This window comes from Lepus europaeus, chromosome 3 (assembly GCF_033115175.1).
Source record: "Lepus europaeus isolate LE1 chromosome 3, mLepTim1.pri, whole genome shotgun sequence".
NCBI lineage: Eukaryota > Metazoa > Chordata > Mammalia > Lagomorpha > Leporidae > Lepus > Lepus europaeus.
Genome location: NC_084829.1, coordinates 108650362 through 108663740, shown reverse-complemented (window position 1 = coordinate 108663740; position 13379 = coordinate 108650362). Strand labels below are relative to the sequence as shown.

The 13379-nt window shown below is 44.8% G+C and overlaps 1 protein-coding gene across 5 annotated transcripts in view; it reads right to left on the bottom strand.

The window, feature by feature from the left end:
• Positions 1-13139, bottom strand: part of RPF2 (ribosome production factor 2 homolog) — a 52464-nt gene extending 39325 nt beyond the window's left edge. The window contains exons 1-4 of one of the 5 annotated variants that reach the window (XM_062186611.1): positions 13049-13139; positions 12297-12429; positions 7524-7561; positions 2391-2430 (exon numbers count right to left, since the gene is read on the bottom strand). In XM_062186611.1, the coding sequence (XP_062042595.1) occupies positions 2391-2430; positions 7524-7561; positions 12297-12429; positions 13049-13071 (234 nt within the window). In that variant the 5' untranslated portion in view covers positions 13072-13139. The other 4 variants (XM_062186615.1, XM_062186613.1, XM_062186612.1 and 1 more) reach the window with 4 other exon arrangements.
• Between the last annotated feature and the right edge of the window lie 240 nt (positions 13140-13379).

Below are 13379 nucleotides of genomic sequence, written 5' to 3'. Positions count from 1 at the left end.
GGTAGACCCACAGCAGGGACCGACTGGCAGGTCTGTAATACTCCAGCTCCCATTCAGCTCTCAGAAGTACTGACTTCAATTACAGATTGAAGAGGAGCATACATGTAAGTTTAGGGTTCCAATTCTAGACAGTTCCTTTTATGCTACACTCTCTACATCCCATACTTTGATTCGATTTATTGAGATCAATTTTAGTGCCATGTGTTCTAGTACAAAAATCAGCTGGAAAGCTTCAATTAATGACAGAAAACTTAAAAAGAGATGGAACAGCTAGAAACCTCAGCTTTTCTTCCTGGTTACAAGACATTCCAGGAAGTCCACGCAGGCCCTTGGACTTTGGCTACCATTCACCCCCGTGTCCAAGCAGAAGAAGAACTCCCAGCTAAGGGGATAAGGTCAGAGTCCAGAAATTCCACTTACTGTGGCCTCTGGACAAATTAGCCTTCCTGAGAATTAATTTTATCATCAGGGACAAAAACTTACAAGGACTACATGAATGTCATATGTGAGTGTACCTTATATATGTCAGGTACAAACTAAGTGTTCAAAAATATTTACTATCTACCTCAATGGAAATGTTTTCTTAAATTTTTTTAACATTCTCATGTTATGATTAGCACCCCAAAGCTTCCATAAAACATCCTTCAGTTTTTCTCCACAAAGTCTGCTTATTTGTTAAAATCCTAGAGCAGAGTAGTCAAAAATTATCTATGAAATGCCAGGCAGAAATATACTGGGCTTTTTATATGCTTCTGTTTTTTTCCCCCAACTCTTTAAAAATGTAAAAACTATTTTGATTTCATGGGCTTCATACAAACAGGGATTTTGTCCAAAGACAGTCTGCTTCTACCAACTCCTGTTCTAACACACCAAAGCACATTTTCAAGACTGTGGTTAAAGAAATGTGTGATGAGAAAGATCAGAAGGAAGTGAATGACATTTACAACACAACCACTCTACCCACAGCCACTGTGAGCTCTGGAGGTCTGAGACTTATTATAGTCAATGAAATATACTCTGTACTTCTGCATCTGGAAGGTAGAAGTTCAGAGAGGGCACGTCATGTTAACACTGGACTGGAATTGTAGTACTGCAGGAATAGAGTGCTGCAGATTTCACAAGGTAATACTGCTACAAAGTGGTACTTCACCATAGCATTATGATGGCTCGAAACAAAACAAGCCCTTGATTAAGTGGTATACGGAAGAGAGAGAATCCTGGGATATTTATATTTTCATGACTCTACAACAAATGACTATGAAAAACCATGACATTAAAGTGAAAGTGTTCTTTTAAAACTGAATAAAATTTATTTTTCTAATATTTGTCTTAATATAATTTTCTTTTTAAAAAAATGTTTACTCATTTTTATTTATCTGAAAGGCAGAGAGACGAAAGAAAGAGCTTCTTCCATCTGCTGGTTTATCTCCCAAATGGCCACCAACAGCATGGGCCAGGCCAGGCTGAAGCCAGGTGGCAGAAACTCCATTCGGGTCTCCCCTGGGCAGTGGATGATGATCCAAGTGCTTGGGCCAGTGCCATCCAAGCAGGAGAACAAGATGGAGTTCCTGGCTCCTGGCTTTGGCCTGGTTCAAACCCAGCTGTAGCAGTCATTTGATCAGTAAATGGAACAGTGCCCTCGTGTCTCTCCCTCTTCCCCTCTGTCATTCTGTCTTTCAAGTAAATAAACAGGGGCCAGATCCATGGCGCAGTAGGTTAATCCTCCGCCTGCGGCGCCGGCATCCCATATGGGCGCCGGTTCTAGTCCTGACTACTCCTCTTCCAATCCAGCTCTCTGCTATGGCCTGGGAAAGCAGTAGCCAAGTCCTTGGGCCCCTGCACCCAAGTGGGAGACCGCAAGGAAGCACCTGGCTCCTGGCTTCGGATCGGCGCAGCTCCGGCCGTTGCGGCCATCTGGGTAGTGAACCAATGAAAGGAAGACCTTTCTGTCTCTCCTTCTCACTTTCTGTAACTTTACCTCTCAAATAAATAAAAAATAAATAAATAAATCCTTAAAAAATGAAAAATAAAACACAACAAATCAAGGCATATTGCCAGGTATTATGTAACCATAAAGGGAAAATTAAAACTTCTATAATAAGCTTCCTTTTGATAATTCATTAATTATGCAGCACTTAAAATGGAACTCAGTTTTTAAAAACTCAATAAATATGATTGCAGGCATTAAATAATACACATACTAACCATAGTGAAATGAGCTATGGTATATTTTTGAAAGTATAAAGGTTTTATTTTTCCTATATTTCACATCAAAATTCTCTCATACAGGATGATGATTTCTAATGCAAAAAATCACAAATTAGGAGTACAATAGGAATTAGTCTAAATAATCACTTTCATGCGCCCTTAAATCAGATTCTTATACTTACCAGTGATGTCTGATCTTCAAATGGTCTTGTAATATTTTTCCTAAGAATATTAAAAAAGTGACAATTTAAAAAATCTTAATAAGTAAACATAATTAATGTATTTATTTAAAAACTGGAAGAACATGCATTCATTCAAATACTTATTTAGTGCTCATTATATGCCAGACACACTTACAGAAGCTAGCGATACTATGTTAAATAAAATACTTGCTTTCCAGGAGCTTATATTCCAGTGGAAAAATAAATAATTCCAAAAAGTAATAATTGGGGTGGGCATTTAATCTAGCATTAAAAGAACCTGTTAAGACTTCCAGACCCCAACAGGCAGGGCCTCCACTAAACCCCTAATAAGCAGGAAGTAGCTACAGAAGAGATGATGACTCTACATCCATCAACATCCCTTAGGATTAAGGGAATGGAGTCTCTCAGGGAAGAATGTTGTAAGCAAGCATACAGAATAAAATTGATCAGGTTTTCGAACTGGAAGACCACGCCTTCAGCACACCCCTGTGTGACCTCATGCCCCTACCTGGCCACACCTGTGCACCCACCAGCCAATCAGGTTAATTAACCACTCCCCTTTGGAAGTGAACTAAAAGCCTGGAACAGGATGTTCCCAGCCCTTTTTTCCTCTTTGGCTTCTTGCCATTGTGGGCTGGCACAGCCCCTGCGCCTCCAGGGCGCGTGGCCTTTGGGCCACCTGCCCCATGCTTCCTGGCCTAGATGCTCCTCCGCGTTGTTGGCTCCTGGTACTCGGTATAAACCCAGATTTACCTCTCTCCTATAGATAGGGCCCTCACTCTCCTATGCATTTCTCTCACTGAATAAAAGCTTAAAGATAAAATAAAAAATAAAAAAAGGAAGCATGTTAAGTCACTTGCAGTGGGACAGGAATTGTGGTGTAACAGATTAAGTCACGGCTTGGGATGCCCACATTCCACATTATAACACTAGTTCAAGGCCTGGCTACTCAGCTTCCAACTCAGCTCCCTGTTAATGAGCCTTGGAAGCAAAAATGATGATGATGACTCAAGTACTTGAGTTCCTGCCATCCACTTGAAGATCCAGAGGGAGTTTCTGGTTCCTGGCTTCAACCTGGCTCAGCCCAGCTATTGTAGGCATTTGGGGAGTGAATCAGTGGATGGAAGATCTCTCTGTGTGTGTATGCATGTTTGTCTTCAGTCTGCCTTTCAAACAAATACATCTTTAAGGAAAAATAAGATGTTTGCTGTCCTTCATCAGAGTACCTTGGTTCGATTCCCAGCTCTGGCTCCTAACTCCACTTTCATGCTGATGTGGACTCTGGGAGGTACCAGGTAATGGTAGTGGAGCAAGTAATTAGTAATTACATGGGAGTCCTGGATTGGGTTCCCAGCTCCTGAATCTGGCCTGGTTCAGCCAAAGGTCCTGCAGGCATCTGGGAAGTGAACCAGTGAATGGGGGTTCACTCTTTCTCTCTGAAATACTTGTTGTTATTGTTGTTAAAAAAAAAAGAAGAAGAAGAAGAAGAAGCAAAGTAGGGGCTGGCATTGTGGCACAGCAAGTTAAGATGCTGCTGGCAACATGAGCATCCCATATGGGCTTCAGTTTGAGTCCCAGCTATTCCACTTCTGGTCCGCCTCCCTGCTAATGACCTGGGAAGGCGGCAGAAGACGGCCCAAGTATCTGGGCTCTTGCACCCACATGGGAAACTCGGATAGAAGTTCCAAACTCCTGGCATCAACCTGGCCCAGGGCTGGCTGTGCATCTGGGGAGTGAACCAGTTTTTTGCCTGTTTTTTTTTTTTTTTTTTTTGGGGGGGGGGGGGGAGGGATGAGGGTAAGTGGAAACCAGCCCCGATCAACTTACTCTAATTGTGGCTGACAGTTCTGGAGAAGTTGGAAAGAGTTGGATTTTTTTTGTCCCCTCTCCCCCCAACGGAACAGACAAGCGCCACTAGGTACTTTATAAACAGACGATTTGGGGGTTCGAGCAAGAACTCAGAGATAGTCAAAGCAGACACAGAAGCCGAGAGCGAAAGTAATATGTCTCTCCTCTCTATGTAACTTTGCCTTTCAAAGAAATAATGTCTAAAAATAAATTTAAATAGTAATAGTTGTAATAAAAATATGGTAGTAAGTCAGTGTGCAGAGTGATAAATTACTGTTTGAACTGAGACTTGATTATTGAGTTAGCCATTAAAAATTATGAGGCTAAGATTATTCTAAGAAGAGGAAAAAGAATTCAAAGGTTCAAAGCTGATAGGCAGCAGTGTCACTGGAGTTCAGGGAGCAAAGGGTATGGTGGTGGGTTATGACTTCAGGTACAGACCAGGCGCAGACTCTGTAGGGTCTAAGGGATATAGATTAGATATTAGAAGAGTAACAGGAACATTGGTCAAATGTAAGCAGGAGAGTCATAGGATCAAACATAAGCTCTCCTTTTAACGGATCACTTTGTGTGCTATATGAGAATGGACTACAGCAAGACAGAACAATTTAAACAATAAAATAAATAATACCGCTGAACTTTAACCCAGAAAAACACAATAAATATCTGAGTTCAAACTCATGTAAATAATTAAACAGATGGAGATTCGCCAGATTTTCCTTCAGAATTGCAGTTTCTATAAAAAGAAGGAATAAGGGAAACAGAAGACCACCCTGAAAGCACCACAATAACAATTGCTGGAGACAAGGACTACCAACAGATGCTAAAATTAATGAGCAAGGGGCTGGCATTGTGGCGTAGCGGGTAAAGCAGCAGCCTGTGACACTAGCATCCCATATGGGCACTAGTTTAAGTCCTAGCTGCTCCAGATCATATTCAGTTCCCTACTAATGGTCTGGGAAAAGCAGCAGAAGATGGCAAAGTGCTTGAGTCACTGCCACCTACATGGGAGACCCAGATGAAGCTCCTGGCTCTGGCCTGGCCCAACCCCAGCAGTGAGAGCCATCTGGGGAGTGAGCCAATAAACTGAAGATCGATCTCTCGCTCTCCCTCTCCTTGTTACTCTTTCAAATTATAAATAAATCTTTTTTAAAAATTGAATTAAATTAATGAGCAAAGGTTTGAGGAAAAGGATGTGGTTGGCCCTCCACCTTTACAGGTTCCACATTAGCAGATTCAACTAACCACAGATTAAAAAATGTATTTTAGGGGGGGACATTTGGCACACCAGTTAAAACACTGCTTGAGACAACTATATCCCAACTGGGAGTGCCTGAGTTTGAGCCCCAGCTCTGCTTCCAATTCTAGCTTCCTGCTAATATGCAACTGGGATGCAACAGGTGATAGCTCAAGTCCTTGGGTCCCTGCCACTCATGTTGGGAGAACCAGACTTACTTCCAGGCTCCTGGCTTCAGCCTGACCCAGCTCCAGCTATTATGGGCATTCGGGGAGTGAAACAATAGGTGGAAGATCTCTACCTTTCAAACAAGAATTTTTTTTAAAAAACTTAAGGAGCAGGCATTGTGGTAGAGCAAGTTAGGCAGCTACTTGGGACACATGCATCCCATATCAGAGTGCCTGCTTCAAGTCCCAGCTCATCCATTTCTGATCTAGCTTCTTTCTAATACACCTAGGAGGCAACAGATGATGGCCCAACTACTTGGGTTCCTGCCACCATGTGGGATCCCAGATGGAGTACCTGGCTCCTGGCTTCAGCCTGGCCGTAGTACTGATTGTTGTAGGTGTGAACCATAGTACAATAGGGAGTGAACCAGTAGAGACAAGGTATCTCTGTCTCTGTTATCTCCCTCTTTGTATTATTCTGCCTTTCAAATCAATAAATTTTTTTAAGATTTTTATTATTTACTTATATGAAAGTCAGAGTTACACAGAGAGAGAAGACAGGTAGAGAGATAGAGAGGTCTTCCATCTGACGGATCACTCTCCAATTGGCTGCAACGGCCGGAGCTGCGCCAATCTGAACCCAGGAGCCAGGGGCCTCCTCCGGGTCTCTCATGTGGCGCCTGCACAGTGGGTTCTAGTCCCGGTTGGGGCGCCGGATTCTATCCCGGTTGCCCCTCTTCCAGGCCAGCTCTCTGCTATGGCCTGGGAAGGCAGTGGAGGATGGCCCAAGTGCTTGGGCCCTGCACCCGCATGGGAGACTGGGAAAAAGCACCTCGCTCCTGGCTTCGGATTAGCACGATGCACCAGCCGCAGCGGCCATTGAAGGGTGAACCAACGGCAAAGGAAGACCTTTCTCTCTGTCTCTTTCTCACTATCCACTCTGCCTGTCAAAAAAAGCAAAAAATAAAAAATAAAAAGTAATCTAGAAAGTATTTAAAGCATGTTGGAAGGATGCAAACAAGTTCCATGCAATACTATACCATTTTATATATGTAACTTGAGCATCCTCAGATTTTGGGATCTGTAGGTGTCTTGGAAACAATCTCCCACAGATACCAACTGAGAGCCTACAAGTACCTCGTCCAAATACTTACTAACTACAAAGAGGAAAACGATAACTGTAGTGGAGAAACCCAGCCAACTTTTTTTTTTTAAGGTTAACACCATGAGTAGAAGACATACTGACATCCTAGGTAGTCTCTGGTAATATTTCCTGGGAGAAGCACAACAGTTTCGTGACATTCTTAGCAAAAATGCATAACTCAACCTATTCATGAGAAAACTTTAAACAAACCCAAACTGAGGGATAATTTACTGACAGATACAACATCAAAAGTATCAAGGTCCTGGAAGTCAGAGACAAAGCAACTTACAAACTGGGGAAATGGGGGAGACAGGGAAACCAAATGCAATGTGGGATCCTGGGACAGGAAAAGGGTGTCAGAAAACTAATGAAATCTAAATTTAGTTAAATCTAATTTAGTTAACATGGCACCAATGTTAACTTCTTAATTGTGATCATCGCATTACATTCTCCAAGATATAAAAAGAGAAGATGATAAGCAAAGGATATATAGGAACTCTATTTTTTGGAACTTTTCTGTACACACAACTTTTTCAGAATAAAAAATATCTAAGCATTCTTGAACATTCACTACAAATGAAAACAAAGCAGCTTTATGTAAGGAATTATTATAATGTCTTTCTATTAAAAAATTCTATAAAATTTTAGACAAGTGGTTACTACTTTCATAATGGAACAAAATAATTTAAAATCAAGTAAAGGAAATCATGACTTACTTTTTATACAGTATACCATATGGTTTTTTCAGTGCATACTGTAAAACACAAAATAACATATTTCAAAACAAAACATTCTGAAAAGCAGAGGTAAACATAAAGTATCCTAATATTCCACGAGCTTACCCTGGTTCCTAAATTCTGATGACTTCTGTTTAGCTCCCTTTTGATGAACTAAAATACCTTGTAACGCGAGTTAACATTTTCAGTTGAGACTTTACTAATTAAAGGTTTCTAAGCCCTTTCAACAGTCTGTCCAACTTAAATGATTCATTTCTTTAAACTCCACCTAGTCCATTCTCTCCAGGCAAACAACTCGACAGTCGAAACAAAAGAGGGGTGGTGCTGTGGCATAATGGGTTAGGTCTCCGCCTGTGGCACTGGCATCCCCTATGGGCACCAGTTTGAGTCCCGGCTGCTCCGCTTCCGATCCAGCTCCCTGCTGAAGTGCCTGGGAAAGCAGTGAAGGATGGCCCAAGTGCTTAGGCCCCTGCCACTCACGTGAGAGACTCAGAGGAAGCTCTTGGCTCCTGATCAGCCCAGCTCCGACTACTGTGAATGGAAGGGACCCAACCACTTGAACTTTCAATACTGGGCCCCCAGGGTCTCCATTAGCAGGAAGCTCAGCTCAGGAGTGGAGCCGGGTCTCTAACCTAGGTACTCCAATAGAGAATACAAGCGTCCCAACCCATGTCTTAGCCACTGGGTCAAACACCTACTCCTATTTTTCCATACTTTCTTCAACCCATCCACTAATAATCAGTAATTAGTTATGTGGCCAATACTGCTCTACCACAGCGAATATCAAAGATCTATGACAGGGCTCACAATTGTGGCACAGCAAGTGCCATGCAATGTCAGCATCCCATGTGAGTGCTGGTTCTAGGCCCAGCTGCTCCACTTCTGATCAAACTACCTGCTAATTCACCTGGGAAACCAGCAGAACTGACACAAGTGCCTGGGCCTCTGTCACCCAGATGGGACACCAGGATGGAGTTCCAGGCTCCTGGCTTCCTCCTGGCCCAGCCCCAGCTGTTGCACCACTTTCTCTGTAACTCTTTTTGTTTACAAAAATTGTTTACAAAATGCATAAAATGGTATTTTGGGTGGCTGGTGTTGTGGCACAGCAGGTTAAGCTACCACCTGTGATGCCAGTATCCCATACAAGCACCAGTTTGAGTCCCAGCTCTCTGCTAATGTGCCTGGGAAGGCACCAGAGGATGGCACATGGGCCCTTGCTACCCGCGTGGGAGACCCAGATGGTGTTCCAGGCTCCATGCTTTGGCCTGGCCCAGCTCTGGCTGTTTTCTCTTTGTCTCTTCCTCTCTAACTCTGATTCCAAATAAATACATAAATCTTTAAAATAAATAAATAATTAAAAAAAAAAAAAAAGAAAGCTCTATGGCAATGTCTTGCATTGGAGAAAAGAGTAAATGATGAAACAACGAAAAATATGGTGCAATCTTTTTTTTTGAAAGATTTTTATTTATTTATCTGACAAGTAGAGTTACAGACAGTGAGAGGGAGAGACAGAGAGAAAGGTCTTCCTTCCATTGGTTCACTTCCCAGATGGCCACAATGGATGGAGCTACACCAATCCAAAACCAGGAGCCAGTGCATTTTCCCAGTCTCCCATGCGGGTGTAGGGGCCCAAGGACTTGGGCCATCTTCTACTGCTTTCCCAGGCCATAGCAGAGAGCTTGGTTGGAAGAGGGGCAGCCAGGACTAGAACCAGCTCCCATATGGGATGCTGGCACCACAGGTGGAGGATTAACCTACTGCACCACGGAGCCAGCCCCATAGTACAATCTTAATTCATCAACTATCAGAGCTGTGAACAAAGGAAATTCACCAGGAAAATTTACCTTTAAAACTGTCTTAGGGGGGCCAGTGCTGTGGCATATAGGCTTAGCCTCTGCCTGCGGTGCTGCTTCATGTCCTGGCTGCTTCTCTTCTGATCCAGCTCTCTACTAATAGCCTGGGAAAGTCGTGGAAGATGGCCCAGGTGCTTGGGCCCTGTACCCGCATGGGAAACCCAGAAGAAGCTACTGGTTCCTGGATTTGGATTGGCCCAGCTATAGCCACTGAAGCCATTTGGGGAGTGAACCAGTGATCAAAGACCTTTCTCTGTCTCTCCCTCTTTCTGTCTATATATAACTCTGCCTCTCAAGTAAATAAATAAAATCTTTAAAAAAAAAAAAAAAATCTGTCTTATGGGGCCGGTGCTGTGGCGTAGCTGGTAAAACCTCCACCTGCAGTGTCGGAATGAGCCTTACTTTGAGACCTGGACACTCCAGTTCTGATCCAGCTCCCTGCTAAAGCACCTGGAAAAGCAGTGGAGGACACCTCAAGTGCTTGGGCCCGTGCATCTGCATAAGGGACCTAGAAGAAGCTCCTGGCTTTGGATCGGCTCAGTTCCAACTGTTGTGGCCATTTGGGGAGCGAACCAGCGGATGGAAGACCTCTCTGTTCTCTACCTCTTTCTGTTAACTCTGATTCTCAAGATTTACTTATTTATTTCAAAGGCAGAGTTACAGAGAGGCAGAGAGAGACCTTCCATCCACTGGTTCACTCCCCAAAGGGCTACAATGGCTGGAGCTGGGCCAATTTGAAGCAAGGAGTCTCTTCCAGGTCTCCCAGGCGGGTACAGGGGCCCAAGCACTTGGGCCATCTTCCATTGCCTTCCCAGGCCATAACAGAGAGCTGGATTGGAAGTGGAGCAGCCAGGTCTCAAATAGGTGCCCATATGAGATGCCGGCACTGCAGGCAGCAGCTTCACCAGCTATGCCACAGCGCCGGCCCAGGAAGTCATCCTTTTCACTAACACCAAGCTCTCCTACTTCCAACATCTGTTGTCTGACCAGCTCATCACTTTCATTGCCACCATCAAACTCCAGATATGCTTCACCTGGCTGACCACAACAGCTTTCATTTCTTACTTTGCTCTCAGTCATCTCTAATCAAGGCAATTAAAAGAACTGCTCAGATGGCTCAACTCCAATCTTTTGGTCACTCCACAGAGTTTTTCTGTTACTGTGTGATTGCTGCCTCCTCCTTTAGCTTCTACAGGCCGGCTTCCCTTCGGCCAGTCCTGAGAGCTGTCCTCCAAATGCTTACGCCCCTCACACCTGCCCTGGCACAAGCTCCTTCCTCAGTTTAGAAGCCCCTCTCTTCCGCTTCTACTTCTTGCTCCAACTCCTTCTAAATGAAGGTTAAGTGTGATGGCTGGGAGGCCCGCCTTGTGTGTGGGACCCCTGCAGTGCGACTTTAATTGTCCAATTCTACAGTATGCATGCCTCCAGCACAGCACTTAATTCACAACATGTCCAATTTTTTTTTCCACATTAAAAACTGCCTTATTGGGGCCAACACTGTGGCGCAGCAAATTAAGCCACTGCCTGCGACTATGGTATCCCATATCAGAGCATCAGTCCGAGTCCTGGCTGCTTCGCTTCTGATCCAGCTCCCTGCTAATACGCCTGACAAAGCAATGGAAGATGGCCCAAGTATTTGAGTCCCTGTCACCCACATGGAAGACACAGATGGAGCTCCTGGCTCCTAGCTTTGGCCTGGCCCAGTCCTGGCTGTTGCAGCCATTTGGGGAATGAACCAGCAGATGGAAGATATCTGTCTCTCCATTCTCTCTCTTTCTCTGCCTCCCCCTTTTGGTAAGCAGCAGATTCTACAGTTCCTTGGCTCAGTTACTGCCCACCAACCATGACAATTCCACAACACCACAATCCTGCCCCTGTGTAACTAAGCTCACTAAAGAGAGGGACTGTGTCTTTTTTTTAAATTTATTCATTTATTTGAAAGTCAGAGTTACACAGAGAGAGGAGAAGCGCAGAGAGAGAGAGAGAGAGAGAGAGCGCGCGCGAGAGGGGTCTACCATCCACTGGTTCATGCTTCAATTGGCTGCAATGGCCAGAGTTGCACTGATCTGAAGTCAGGAGCTTCTTCTGGGTCTCCCATGGGGGGGGGGGGGCATTCTACTGCTTTCCCAGGCCATAGCAGAGAGCTGTATCAGAACTGGAGCAGCTGGGACTTGAACCAGCACCCATATGGGATGCCAGCACTGCAGGCAGCGGCTTTTGCACCACAGCATTGGTCCCAGACTGTGTCTTACCTAATTACAAATTCCCAGCACCTAGTACAGTAACTAGTATTGTAGAACATATAAGTTATACAATAACATGCGATTATTTTACTTTATATAAAATAGATATCTTCCTAAAATGTGGGTAAACCAAATTCCAGACCTGAAAACCAGTTTAAGTTTACTAAGGGAACCGGCTGCTTTAAGGCAAACCAGTAGTCAGGGCCTTGGGGAGGGCAAATAATCTCCAACTTCAGCTCTTCTCTAAGGCCAGTAGGTTCAGGAAGGAAACATGTACCAACATTTTCCTCCAACAGCAATCTAATTCAATACCACTTAAATGTAAGCATAGGGTGGACGTTCAGTCTAACAGTGAAGATACGAGCTGAGATATCCGCTTCCCACACCGCAGTCCCTGGGTCAACACCAAGCCCCAGCTCCTGACCCCAGCTCTCAGCTACTGCAGACCCGGGAAGACACAGGCAATGGTTCAAGGCACAGGGTTCCTACATGGGACACCAGGACTGAGTTTCCAGCCCCTGGCTTCAGCCTGATCACACAGGCATTTAAGGAGTAAGACAGGACACAAGCTCCACCTCTCTCTCTCTCTCTCTGCCTCTCAAATAAACACAAAAATTAAAAAAGAATATAAGTAAACAATAAGTACACATACATACCACATCTCTAAGCACTTGTGTTACTGTTGCATTTGCGTTGCCCCCTTTAATCAGCATGGCATTTTTAATATTTTCACTCAGCTTCGGTTCTCTCTTCTCAAGGAATCTCTTGGCCCTTTTTGTTTTGGGCTTTCTGTTCAGAAAATAATAACGCACAGCAGTTTAAACATTTTCTTCACACTGCAAAACCACGGCTTGACTAACGTGCAAATTCTTAAAACTCAACAGACATTATCCTAACATATTGTCGGGTTAGGTTTCCAGCACTTAAACAAAACACACTTTTTAGGGAGCTATTAATAAATACACGTATTTAACACTGCTAAATGCGTGTTCCACAACCCACCCTGACAGCTCTACGATGAACTGCCACGAAAGCTCTTTTCACAGGACAAACTGAACTTTACAAGATTTACGTTAACACCCAAGTGCTTAAAGTCTGGATGCACCCGCAGCGTCGCCCAGATCTGTCAGGCTCCGAGGTCTGTGCTCCTAACCGCTTGGCAAGCCAGCGGATTTTTAAATGCCAGCACAAAAGCGGCCAACGCCCGCGGGTCCCCCTGGTGGGCTTCCCTGCTACGTCTCCGACAGGTGGCACGGGAGACGGTGATCTGCCGCCACCAGGAACGACTGGGAAGCGGCGTCGGGCAGGGGAGCGACAGCCAGGAAGGGGAGGAAGCAGAGGGGTACCAGGCCCGTCACCAGAGCCCCTGTCCTCGACTTCCCCCGGGACGAGGACTCAGCGCACGTACACTATCCGATCCAAAGGGTCCATCGCTACTGCAGCCAAGCCAAGAAAGCACACGTGCAGCTCGCGGTAACCGGAGACAGCCGCGAGCGTCGCCAGGCGGAACCGGAAACCGCGTGACGCCACTTCCTGGGACGACCCCCGCCGCGCAGCCGGCGCCCATTTTTGATAGGCTCACGGCCCGTTGCCTTGGTTACGGGTTTTCGCCTTGGCTCTTCCCCGGAAATTACGGGTGCTAAGCAACGCTTTTAGTAACATAGCCTCTTGCCACTGATGTCCAGGACTGTTATGTATTACCTCAATTCGGGTATTCAGAAGCCAGGGATATTCTTCAG